This window comes from Notothenia coriiceps, unplaced genomic scaffold, assembly GCF_000735185.1.
Source record: "Notothenia coriiceps isolate Sejong01 unplaced genomic scaffold, NC01 NC01_scaffold00005927, whole genome shotgun sequence".
Classification (NCBI taxonomy): Eukaryota; Metazoa; Chordata; class Actinopteri; order Perciformes; family Nototheniidae; genus Notothenia; species Notothenia coriiceps.
The window spans coordinates 88,873-102,034 of NW_011338628.1; the positions used below are offsets into that span (position 1 = coordinate 88,873).

The 13,162-nt window shown below is 40.2% G+C and overlaps 2 protein-coding genes across 5 annotated transcripts; one reads left to right on the forward strand and one right to left on the reverse strand.

The window, feature by feature from the left end:
* Positions 1-3,090: 3,090 nt before the first annotated feature.
* selenop (selenoprotein P) lies at positions 3,091-6,543 on the reverse strand. The gene is given in 5 exon segments (XM_010768670.1): positions 3,091-4,742; positions 4,895-5,012; positions 5,100-5,312; positions 5,707-5,929; positions 6,435-6,543. Coding segments are annotated over 4 exon segments (831 nt in total). The 5' UTR covers positions 5,910-5,929; positions 6,435-6,543; the 3' UTR covers positions 3,091-4,445.
* Positions 6,544-7,969: 1,426 nt separating this feature from the next.
* On the forward strand, positions 7,970-13,156 carry znf131 (zinc finger protein 131). Of its 4 annotated transcripts, none has more exons than XM_010768671.1 (9): positions 7,970-8,083; positions 9,522-9,666; positions 9,759-9,860; positions 9,973-10,117; positions 10,308-10,416; positions 10,624-10,812; positions 10,960-11,335; positions 11,466-11,596; positions 12,540-13,156. In XM_010768671.1, the coding sequence occupies exons 2-9, from the start codon at positions 9,540-9,542 to the stop codon at positions 13,056-13,058; spliced, it is 1,698 nt and encodes a 565-aa protein (XP_010766973.1). In that variant the 5' UTR covers positions 7,970-8,083; positions 9,522-9,539; the 3' UTR covers positions 13,059-13,156. The 4 variants fall into 4 exon arrangements, with proteins under 4 accessions (XP_010766973.1, XP_010766975.1, XP_010766974.1 ...); XM_010768673.1 differs by having other exon boundaries at positions 9,527-9,666; XM_010768672.1 differs by lacking the exon at positions 7,970-8,083 and adding an exon at positions 8,215-8,352.
* Positions 13,157-13,162: the final 6 nt, after the last annotated feature.

Here is a 13,162-nt window from a genome sequence, read left to right on the forward strand (position 1 = left end):
TAGTACTCAGATGTTTGTATTTTGGACTAAATCAAGTATATGAATAGCCTTTTATTTTAAAATAGCATTATTATTTTTATTTAGCACAATGATCAGACAATTTTAATATTGTTAAGCTTCAGTTTTGTCCTACAAATTTGACATTTATGGACATATTTTACACTACCAGATTCATAGAATGATGTACTGTAATGGTGTATTTAATGTTTCCTATAGGATTATGGATACATAAAGCAGATAGATGTAGTATTTTATGAAGTTGTATACAAATATAGGCAACGTGAAATGGTTAAACTGTAACTCTTACAGTTCTCTTACTATGTGATTTGAGCATTTCATCATTAAAAAGTCAATTTGAAGGTGCTACAATGTTTTATAATGATGTGTTTTGATAACCATCTTTTTTGCTTTGCACAGGATCAAGGTTGGCTTTTGTCGATCTGTTAAGCCTGTAAGTAATCTTGAGCTGGAATTTGTGCTGGTTGTATCTTCTTTTTTTTTTAATACAGAGTGTCCCTCTTGACATTTTTCAGATTGTTGAGAAAATAGTTTAATTCTTGACCTAAGTAAAGCATCAGACTTTGTTCAGTGGCTCCACTCTATATTTCTTTCCGTGTGTTATTTATCTATCTGTCGAGCCCTTAGATCCTCCCACCACCTAATCTGACCACGGTGGAGGGGCAGCATGAGTAATGTGTGCACTGTTATTCTCTGACATGTGTCACGACTTGTCAAACTGGAGATATTCAAACTATTCTACTTGTCAGAATCAGAAACAGCTGCATTGCAGATGCATTTCATAGCATATGTGGAAAACTGAACACCATGATTCGTCATTTTACTTTAGCTTCATAATCGATAGGACTTTGACCCCCCCCCCGTCCATCCAACCCCCGACTTTGGAGCCACTGTCTTTATCTGTAAGCTGCTGTTTTACTGACGGCCAAAATGTGTTGATCTTGATGAGCCTTTCTGGTGTTGTATGTGTGATCGATGAGCCTTCAAAAATGTACACAATAAATGTATAGACAGCCTCTAAATCAAATTGTGCATGTTTTTTTTTTTTGTAATAAGTTGTCCACAGAAATAAAATAAAGCATTTCAACGTTATGTTTTACATTTCTAATTATGCTTTCAAAATAATTTGAATGTGTTTTTGAAAACACCCCTTAAAATGTCCCCGGTATTATATTTGGCAAATCATTCATTATCAGTGTTGGTAAAGCAAAAGTAAATGAAACAAATTTGATTTTCTCTTAGATTCCACTTATCAAAATCATGTTACTGGTTGTAATTTACAACATAATGTTATCAAGGATTCAATTTAAAATGTTACACTCTAAACTTTATTTAAAAGACCTCCTTAACTCAATGCCAACTGTTTCATTAAAAGTACACGAGCAGCATACTGCAAAGCAAAGGTCAGCTCAGATCAGCACTCAGTGGAGGAAGAGGATGTTAATGAAGAAAATGTACAGACCAATGTGGAAGGCAAATTATATTTGTGTGTCTGAGAGAAAAATAAGCGTTTTATGCATGCATGTGCGGTGATGGTAGGGTGGACAATGTGTACTTGTTTGTGAGCAACACAGGGCCACTGTGTGAGTGAGTCCATAAATGTGTGATTCTCTCTCTCTCCCTATCTTTCTCTCTCTGCCTGCTGCTGGAGTAAGTGGAGAGGAAATGGCTGCAGAAACAGTTGTGCATCGGAGGAAAGCATATTGGACAATTAAGACAGAGGCTGAGTATTGCCCTGCTCTGTGTGGGGCTGATTGAATCAGAGAGACAGACACTCACAGCTCTTCGTCTCAGGACATTGCAGGTAATTACCCATAAGTCACTGTTCCCCTGTATTGGATCTTCAGCCCAATTACGCCCACACAGTTAGTCCACCTCGGCTTCATTTATTACCTCCGGATGCTTGTTGACCTTTTCAGACACACAGTCAGACAGGCAATTCAGATGCATTACACAGAGGACAGGGTGTTGCACCTTGAGACCTGAAGACATGTTCACAGGCTGCAAGCTGTATGTTGATACCATTATATTAGTGTTGCAAAATGAGGTTAAGATGCTTCTCTTGTAGGTGGCACATTAGTAAAAAAAACACAAACAAATAATACCACAACAACAAACCAATTGGACTGTTTAATTTGAAAAGAAAAAGATCTTGTGTTTTCCACTGCTATATACTTTGGATGATATCATCAAAACTAAAAATGCATCAGCAATCTACAATTAGTGCATGCATACATGTCACATACAAGATACACAGTTAAGGAACTAAATATAAGACCACATCTGGCAAACTGGATTTTGTCTTTCATTTTCCATTTGAAATAACTTCCACTTAACTGAAAGCATTTTCTGAAATGATGAGCCCACTCTCTTCTCCTGTGGACTACTTGTGCTGCACCAGACATGTGACATAAGCGTGCATGTACAAATCAGGATACCTTGAACCACCAGAAAGTCAATAGCATTTGTTTGCACATGTTTACAGAGGAAAATGGAGACATAAAGCCAATATTAACAATCTAGAACAGTCAATTAAAATTAATGTAACTTAAGTAAATGCTTTAAACTCAAAGTATACTTGTGTTAAAAGCCCTCTTGGTGGAGTTTTCAAAGAAGTTGGTAAACCCACAGTATATGAGCCCATTTGCTCTTTAAACTCTCAGCTGGTTTATTGTGCAGACCTTCATCGCCATCTGCTGACAAACACTATAAAAGACAGTTTAAAAGCAATCTTTATGTAAATCTTAATAATGTATTCATGAAAATAATTTAATCTACTTAAAAACAATAAGGGGGACAAAGACTTAAGATCTGTTTATTAGTGTTAAATGGCATGCTCTTATGTAGATCATGATTGTACAAGTATTGCAGGTAATATGATCTCTCTGCTTTGTTGAAGTCACATGCGTCCATGCTCCTCAGACATGTGCAGGATAGTTGTCAAATACCACCCAGAGGCACTCCCCCCAGACCTTATGTCTTACACAGCACATTTTAAAGTCTGTCTGTTAAATGTATACCTTCACTGCTGACTATTATGTTTATCTTTGACAAGAACAGACACACACGCTCTAACAGTAACTCAACAATCTTTATTCAGCGCTCAGTTTCCATGCTTGACAGCCTTAACATAATACAGTTCTCCGTGCAAGCATCAAGTTTTCAAGGTTACTCTTATCTTCCCAAAAAAACCATCATTAAGTACAGAGTGTATTCCAACAGTCATTGCTTCACTCTCATTTTCCCTCTACCCTTTTCTAAACAATAGTCTTGTTTTTTTCTTTTTTAATGTGCGCTATTTGCAACCTACAGTAGCCTACTTAGCAAGTCTAGAAAATGCGGGGAAACATATACAGGGAAGCCATCTAAAAACATTTTGCATTTTGTGGTAAAAAGCCACAGCTGATATATAGTGTAAGGCTTGCATACAAAAAGAAAAGCATTCATGGTAATTACTGCTGAGGTATTTGCTCAAGAACAATGATTAATAGTTGACTTTTTAGACTTGGTTCAAAATGTTTTTTTAAGGATAAATGTGGCGTAAACTACAATCTTTTTACTGATTCTTGGTGATTACCTAATTTGCAGAATGTGATGTCAATTGCCTTTTTTAGAATTTGCAGATTATATCAATTTCTTCTGGGTTGTCAAACATATTTAGATTCTGAACTTTAAAATGTTCAAAGGGTTTATCATGTCCCTGAACTACCTTCTCCTCCCTCTCCTGCCTGACTTCATACAGACACCACTAGAGCATAGTTTATGCGCCTGGTTTCATAACGGAAGGAGAGAGCAAAATGGAGAAGGCCGTTTATAAACATGAAAACCGCAATATCCTGGAAAAGGACGAGAGCAACCCACCTACAGACATGCAGTGGCAGGTGAAACATTATATTCTTAATGCAAAACCAAATTATTTGCATATTTATTGCCAATTGTAATTTATATTATCCTTCTTCAGTGTAATGTTGGACTCATGTTTATCTATCCCAAATGCATTCTATGAGGGATTGCTCGTTCCTCTCCCAGGGTAATACTTGTTGGTAAAGAGAGCGCTTGGCCCCGGTGTTTCTAGCTGGTTTCAAAATGAGGCTGATTTCCGAGGCAGCCTACAGCTGCTCTCATCCTCAGCTCACACCTGGGGGTCAGGCTCATTGGGTTGGCTGAGGCTGCTGTCAGTCAGCAGGAGGCGGGCGTCACTGTCAGGTCTCCCTAACATTGACTGCATCGCCTATCAGTCCGTGTCACTGTCAGGAGGCGGGCAACGCCTCGTCACAGTGTCACAGACTGACTGGCTGCTCACTTCCTGTTTCACCAAACAGCCTGCGTCAGTGTCAGCATCAGCTGGCCTTAGGAGAGGCTTCATTGTCAGAGCCTGCTGTCCACTGTCAGCTGTGCTTTGACTTTCACCCAGCCTTCTCTGCTACTCAGGGCCTGACAAAGGCCACATGTGCCTGCTGTGCCATCTGCTGCTCATTCACTGCTTGCTGGCCTACATCTAACTGATCTTGCCTTTGTGAATCCCCACCAAGTTGCTGATGCCCCTGTTGTCTAACACCTTGCTGATCAGCTCCATCATGGTTTCCATGGTGTTGACCATGGCTGTGAGCATGGCCATGGTGATGTCCATGATGGTGAGCATGCCCAGTGTCTCCCTCTACGGCTGGGGCAGTGTCAGGCTGTGTGTCTGCATTCCCCTTGCACTCCTCTGCTGCCTCAGTGCTCTGTGGAGAGGTAGGGAGAAGAGAAAATAGATCCAAAGGGATTTCAGTAAATGTTCATATCTTTGATTGAATGTGTTCCAACATGCTTATTGAGGACTTGTATAATGTGTTGTTTGTTTTATTGTATTCTTGCACTTATGTTTGGTTAATACCTCATATCTGCAGTCGCCACATATGCGTTTGCAGTAGGTGTCTTTGATCGCACTATCAACATGTCCTTGTCCGATGATGGAGTATGGAAGAGAAATGTGGTGGGTGAGACGGCCACACCTGATGGATAAAGGATAGAAAAAGACATGGTAAGAAACAGAATTGATTTCCTTTGTGGATTTTGAATGAACTAACCAGGTAACAAACCTGTCATAAATGAGAAAGTCGTCCTTCTCCCCGCCCAGTTCCTTCCAGACATCAGGCTGTTGCTCAACCTGCTTGTAGAGTGTGATGTTCTCTGACAGTCTCTGCTCCAGCATGGTGTGCAGGCGCTGTGCTTGCTCCCCCTGTTGGTTAACCACCATGTACACAACGTCCTTCAGACCCTGACTCTCCAGCTTCTGGCGCAGGCCGTCCATTCTGCTCAGATGAGATAAATCGTAGTTTAGAATGAATGTGTTAATCAAGCTCACCTAGATACTTTGCTTATAACAAACAAGCATGAACATGATACACTTCTTTGATAGTTATCTTTTTCATAGTTGCATAAGAAAGACTAGTCTGGGCCAGCTGTACCTTGCTGCCAACTTGGCAAGCTTTTCAAAATGAGCCATAACATTTAATTGTGGATGTTAAATATCTAATAACATTAAAGAAACACTTAATGAATAACCACATAGTGTGTGAATGTCATGCTTTGTCACATTTAGGGCTCTAGTTGCGATGAAATGCAAACTGTTTTTTTTTCTTGAAAGACAGAAGTGCATAACAACAGGTTGAGGTACAAATTGGTTAACACACAGTGGGTGCATACCTGGAAGCCTGCACCAAGCAGAATAATCAGCTGGCCTGTAAAAGAGCCACCACCGTCACGTGGCCCATCGCCCCCTGCATTGGCCCCTGCTCCCCTATCTTCCAGGCTGGAGGCAGCTGACAGCGAGGCCCTCCCCCATCGCTCTCTGCTCCGCCCCCATGGAGCAGGCAGAGAGTGATGAGCAGACTGAGGCACACCCTCATCCCTGTGGTGCCTCCCAAATCTGCTGAGCACAGAGAAAGGGGATAGTTGTGAGGAGATGGGGGGAGGAGTTAGGGAAATGTTGAAATAAGGGAAAAGGGGGGGTGGGACATCAGAGATTGGTCAATCTTTGTTTGTGATAGGATTGTACAAAAGTTCACTAAAGGTTATCTATTTTACATTCTCCAAATCCTCCAACGATAATTCTAAAATGACTGTATATAACTAAATAACTATAGCAGAGTTTGTATGGCTAAATAGAACGAACCAGCACACAAGCAGGAATAATGCTTGAGTGTTGAAAGCATAAAGCTTAACATTTCTACAAAGTATTACAACATGCATTACATGAAATATAACATAAAGTAGGATATGGTTCTGTGGCTGGTATAAGTAGGATACATTGACACTGCATTCAAAATAAGAACATTTATAAACGATATTTTTGCAATAATAATAGGTCCTGTCTCATATATCCATTTAATAATCACAGCTGTAAATGAAATGTAATGACTTTGGTCACTTACCCTTAGTTTAAAAAGTTCCCTTCTCTCTGCTCGGTTCTGCGTTGCTGCAACTCCCTGAACAAAACAAGTCTCTTCCTCCACTTCTCCCCCCTTTTATACCCTGCCTGTTGTTTTCCTATCTGGGGGTAGGACAAAGTTCAGCCCCAGCTGCCTGCTGATGCAAACACTTTTCTTGAGTTAAAAAAGTCACAGTGCATAAAAATCCTTTTTGACAGTGTACAAAGAGTTATTCAGTGTAGAATATTTTGCAACAACTGGCAGTTTGACAAATTCCTTCAAGAGGATAGTATTTCGAGAAGAGTTGCCTCTCATACTGCTGGTTAAGATATGGCAGCCGTGTAGATAATGCATGTATTTGCATTGTGAATGAACTGGTTTTACATTGTGTTATTTATATTAAAGAGTTCATGAGTCTTCATGAACATAGAAGAACATTGTGCAATTCTATTTTTCACTAACAGCACAGAGAGGGGGACGTGAAAAGGACAGGGGGTGGGACTCTAGTCAGTTGTGGGAAGGGTCCACAAGGAACACAGCCAGACAATATACACAAGTGCGTGATTAAAGCATTCTGGAGTAAAGTATCCTTCAGTTTGGTACACGGACAGTAGAAGCAGGACAATATTAGTATGTATTGAGTGTACTGAAAATGGGAGCTCATGTATACAAATAATATAGTTCAGGGTAAAATAAAAAGTATAGTAAGCTGAGCAAGCAAGTAGGTAAAATATTTGTATGAACATCATACATCAGGGATTTGGGAGGGCCAAAGAATGACAAAAGACAGCAGCTTCCTTAAAAAAATATATTCAAATGTTCCCTAATGCATAGCTTCAGTTGATCTACCAAAATATTCTGGAGACACATGCATTAAAGGGGACAGTTCATCTGCAGTTACAGTATATAAAATAGCTGTAAACAGCCAGTCCAATCTTGCAGGTTAGTTGTCTCTCTGCAGATGAAGGTCATGCTATAAGATTGCTAAAGTCAGTTTTAAACTAGGCCAACAAATGTAGTGTTAAACAATAAATACAATGTTTTTAAACATGTGTTAATGCAAGCTATTGTGGTGAAAAGTGCAGGGAATGGACAAAATAAAAGTGCAAGCTGCACAATATGACAGAAGTGAATATTATACATTTTTTTTTTCTTATAACATGGTTTGGTCTCAAGTAAACATCTCAATGCAGATTTGACCCTGCTTATACAGTAACACTGATACATAAACTGTGTCATACATTGCAATATACATTAATCTAGTCTTTCTGTAACAGGCTCTAACATTTAAGGTCATTGTGGGGTTATTTTTTAAGCATTGTCATTCTTCTCACTATTGAATCAGTAGATGATACATGTGCCATTTAATACACCTGAATACACTTGCATTATTTGGTAGTTAGTTTGCTAAACGTTGATAAAGAAGAAAAGCTAGAGTCGTCACCATAGACTGTATAAAGGTCGTCACTCACCGCCGTCACTAAGCAACGCTTTTCCGCGTCTTTGAATTCGCAATGGCTTCTGGGAATCCGAGGCTCTACGGTTGAAGAACGTCCGCCCTTTTTGGAGCAACGAGAGAAGAACAGCGCTACATGAGTCAAGGGAAATATTATCGCAAAACAACTTTCTGAAGCAGCGTAACCATACTGCAGGTATGCATATCGCTGGTTTGTAATGTGCATTTTGTTCCACGGAGGTTATAATTAAGAAATCTGTCCGGGAAAAGTGTATTTTAATGCGCGGTTTGATGACGTAATGTTGATTGTCAAACGCGAAATGGCGAGTGTGCTAAGAGGCCCGTTACCTGCGACACTCTGGGCTTGTACCATGTTTATATCCTTCATGTTCCGGTATCTAAACGAGTACACGGGGCTATCCAGGCCTGGAGTGCTGGGCTTTGGTTGTCTATATCTCGAGTTTGGTAAATTCTTTTTTTTGTTCTTCTGTGGGATAGGAGTGTATGTTAGCAAGTTAAGCTAATGTCGAGCTGAACTAGCAAAGTTGTTAGCCAAATGAACACCCATGTGTGGGGTTGTTGGTTGAAATATGTGCCCGTCTTCTTGTGTGACAGGAAAGGGTTAGGGTTAGCTCTTAAAATTAGGCAGGGGCTACTTGTTTTATTTCACAAGGTAATTATCAGTTATCGGCTGGCGTAACGTTATACCAGCTTGTGATGTGGTTCTAATGGGCCCATACTTTGACTTTCTCTGTGCAATATTGTTGCCATGTAGAGTCTTTATTAAGCTTTGAACTTCAGATGATTTCCCCTCTGTCAACTGCGCTCTAAAACAGACAATTCAGCGATGCCTTGACCAAAATGTTAAATGCGTTAATTTTACATGTTATGTTATCTTTTTCTTTTTTTTCGAAATGTTGACAAACTTGCAGAGCTTTTAACACATGTGCGTCACTGATTGCTCACAAGCTTCTTCTCAAATCCCTATGTGTTTTTGTGTTGTCTCCTTCAGTGTTTGATGGTATTCAGACTTACAAAACTCGTGACTTTGTTATTATTATAAAATGACCTGTAAAGAGACATGTCAGGTCGGTTCCTTGTTGCCTGCAATGTAAGGTAGAAACAAACTGAGTAAGATAAGAGATGTGGGGTTGTGCAAGTGCAATGTGGGAATATGAATGAAGGGGCAGAACTTTTCTAACTGTTATATTTGAACAATGTGGGGTTCAATTGACTGCAGTGCAGTGGTTAATCAGAGGTTACACACTCAGATCTCATGTCAGTCTCAATGAGGTCATGACACACTATTTTGTTTATGTTGGCTATTTATTGGAGGTTTGATCATGATGTAAAACCCATGAATGAAAACTAAGTTATGGAGCCAGAAAATGCAGCCCTAAATATTAAATACAATTTATTTTAGGGTTTGTTTATCATCATTTAATTACACCAAATGTGATCTTATCTGTTTTTAAAATGCTTAAATCTCTTGTCTTTTGTCCTTTTTGAATTGAAAACAATTATGAAAAATGGATCTAGGAAGCCAGTTCAATCAAAGTACATTGTGAGGTGTGTGAGATTTAGCTTATAGCTGTGTTAATAATTGTATGTCCATCTTCCTCCATTCTGCATAGAAAAGGATAAGGTCAATAATGGCGGCGGAGGTGGAGGTGGAGCTGGAGGGCGATGAGTACCCAGCGCATTACAAAGTCATGATGGACAAACTTAATGAACAACGGCAGCTAGACCAGTTCACGGACATTACCTTGATTGTGGATGGTAAGTAGGCATATATACTGTATATAGCAGTTCATCTTTATGATTAAATCCTGAGCAATGTATTATATATGCATGTCTCTTGTCTCTTGCAGGACATCAGTTCAGAGCCCACAAAGCAGTGTTGGCAGCATGCAGTCAGTTTTTCCATAAGTTCTTTCAGGATTTTACCCAAGAGCCACTGGTGGAGATAGAAGGTATTATGTGTTTTAATCAAATAAAAGTAGTCCAATATATGTTAGTGTGTTTGTTAGTATGTTATACATAACAGCTTTAACTCACGAGTCCTGCTGTGTCTTGCTCTGACAGGAGTGAGTAACACAGCCTTTCGCCAACTGATGGAGTTCACTTACACAGCAACATTAGTTGTAGTTGGAGAGGAGGATGCCTTTGACGTCTGGAAGGCTGCAGAATACCTCCAGATGCAGGAGGCCATCAAAGCGCTCAACAATAAGTGAGTCCCACATGCAAACATTTTACCTATCACTACAGATAAGGCTTGCATTATTGTCACTATTAGAATTCAAAATATTTAATTCACAAATTCAGTAGTGAAAGATTTGAGGAGCTAGAAAATAATTGTTCTCAGGCCTTCTTTGTATAAACATTGTTACCTCTCAACAAGAGCTTCTCTGCTTCTGTAGGATACATGAAAATCCATCGCTGACGGCAAAGAGCAAAGGCAAAAAGAGGAAAATAGCTGAGACATCCAATGTGATTACAGAAACCCTCCCTTCAGTGGAAGGGGAACAGGTCAGTAACTTTGTGGTGGTCACACTCATGGAGATGTCATTCCTTGCAAAACAGTGGACAATAAGATCAGCTGAAATATCAATGCAATTTTCCACCACTAAGATGTGTTCTTGTTGGTACATCTATTTATTGTATGAAGTAAACACAAGTGGCCCTTACTGTGTCCATGCATTGGGCTGTAATGACTGAATGCTGTCTGTTCTCCAGATGGAGATTGAGGTAATAGGGGAAGGGGCCATCGAAGTGGAGGAGACTGGACTGGAGGAGGTGGTGGATGCAGCGAGGAATGCTCAGGCTTCAGATGACTCTGCTTTGGCCCTTCTGGCTGACATAACCAGCAAGTATCAACAAGGGGAACCTGCGCTACATATCATTAGGAAGGGAGGAATAGAGGAGGTTTGTTGATTTTTAATTGTACAGACCTTAATATAAGCTGAGTTTCATGTTCTTATGGTACATTAACTGTTAAACTATGTAAAGACAGTAAGATGGTATTAGATTTGAAAGGATGAACCCTACCTTCTCTATGTTTGTGCTTGGCAGGAGGTTGTGTATCAGGAGGAAACAGTGACTGCCTCAAAAGTGTTGGAGAATGTCGAGGTCGTAGAAGTCCAGATTTCCCAAGTGGACAACATGTTTCGCTGCAACAAGTGTGATCGAAGCTTCAAGTTATACTACCACCTGAAACAGCACTTGAAAACACACCTGGGCTCGCTGGAAAAAACCCACGTGTGCGACCACTGCGGGAAAGCCTACACGCGAGAAGGCGCCTTGAAGCAGCACATCAACACGTTTCATTTTGAAGCAGAAGAGCTGTCTCAAAACCAGAAACCCCAGAAGAAAGTACATGTTTGTGAATACTGTAAAAAGCACTTTGACCACTTCGGCCACTTTAAGGAGCACTTGCGGAAGCACACTGGTAAGAATGGAAATAAAGCTGGTTATGTTCAGTTCAAATTTAAGTGAGTACAATCTATAATAATGCATTGTTAATGTTTTATACATCAAGCATTGACATACATGTTTGGCTTTATATGTCCTATCTGTAGGTGAAAAACCTTACGAGTGTCCAGCTTGCCATGAGCGATTTGCAAGGAACAGCACACTGAAGTGCCATATGGCAGCCTGTCAGGATGGGGCCGGAGCCAAGAAGGGACGCAAGAAACTCTACGAATGCCAGGTACAGTTTGTTCAGTATCGAGGCCATCAAGTGCTGACCTGCCAGTGCGGCGTCTATAGTCAAAAATGTCCTGCTTCTTTCGCCTTGTATGTATTTATTTATTTACTTCACAAATACATAACACCCAGACATTCTGTGATATGATAAACTCATAATTGGTGTAATGAAGTTGGCACAGTTTTGTCATGCACTGAATTAAGGGGGAATTGATAAACGTAAATGTCATGCCTTTTTTTTTTTACAAAAACAACAATAGCGATATTAGTTATATTGAGATGATATTGTAGGTTGTGAGTTCGATCCCAGCCCAGTACGATCAACACGTTGATTTATCTTTTACCAAGATATTTACCCCTAGTTGCTCCTGAGGTATGAATGTGTGAGAATGTTAGCTTCCCTGAGCAAAAGTGGCACATTGCTCTGTATAATCGTGACATGTATGTAAAGAGTTTTGAGGAGTCGTCAAGAGTGTATAAGTACTTTCCATTTTCCATATACTCTTGCTGTTTCTACTAAATATTTTCACAATGAGATTTTTTTAAATATATCATCAGTAATGTAAATGTAATGACTAAATGGGCAAGGCAAATTATATATAAACAGCTAGAGCTCTGGTATGTTCAAAACTTGACATCACATTACTGTTATGAAACAGAAACGATAATGATAAGACATATCCAAATGTAAGATAATATCTATTCTCCTATCACAATACAAATATCATATTTAAATTATATTGCCCAGCCCTATATCTGACTATCAATGTTATTAATAAACTTGGTCCACCTGGCCGTTGTGCTTGACAGGTGATTTATTTATTTTTTACAGTCTCATTTGCCTCAGAGCTTAAAACAGTTATAATTATACAATTATTAGTTAAAAAATGTTGTTTTACTTGTTTGACAAATCAAGACATCTAATGACTTTTTTTCTCCATCATCAGGTCTGCAGTAGTGTATTCAATAGATGGGACGAGTTCAAGGACCATCTTGTGAGCCACACAGGCGACAAGCCAAACCACTGCACCATGTGTGACCTGTGGTTTACCCACCCCAAAGAACTAAAGACCCACCTCAAACACATGCACTCCATTGAGGACGACAAATCAATAGAAGAAGTAGTCATCACCGACTCTGTCGCCGCACTCGCCATCGCAACCCAGAGCATAGAAGGGACGGAAGCTGTCCTGCTGGATGACGGGATCCAGGTGGAACACGTCACAGTGGAGCCCGTGGACGTGATGGAGATGGAGGAGACTACGACAATGTTGGTGGAGGACGGAGGGGTGACGGAGATGTGTGAGGAGGACGTGGAAAGATTAAAGCAGGCCGGGGTGCAAATCCAGGTGGTGCATGTGACCACAACTGAAGTGGATGGGCAGCAGGTGGTGAACTCTCAGGTGGAGGTTGAGGTGGAGGGTGAAATGGTGAGCGTTGAAGCAGAACAAGCAGGGGAGGCATGAGAATGTGGACAGGACAGTGTTTTACAAGACCTGCAGGACACACTTTGAGTGCTGAACGACTTTCCTTTAGCTGACTTGTTTTCCATAAAGGACGCGACATGTGG

Bases quoted from the DNA above. Each gene is read 5' to 3' on its own strand.
- znf131 (XM_010768671.1), top strand. From the start codon at position 9,540: ATGGCGGCGGAGGTGGAGGTGGAGCTGGAGGGCGATGAGTACCCAGCG. The intron at 9,861-9,972 runs GTATTATGTGTT...TTGCTCTGACAG, and splicing joins GCCACTGGTGGAGATAGAAG to GAGTGAGTAACACAGCCTTT. The intron at 11,597-12,539 runs GTACAGTTTGTT...CTCCATCATCAG, and splicing joins AGAAACTCTACGAATGCCAG to GTCTGCAGTAGTGTATTCAA.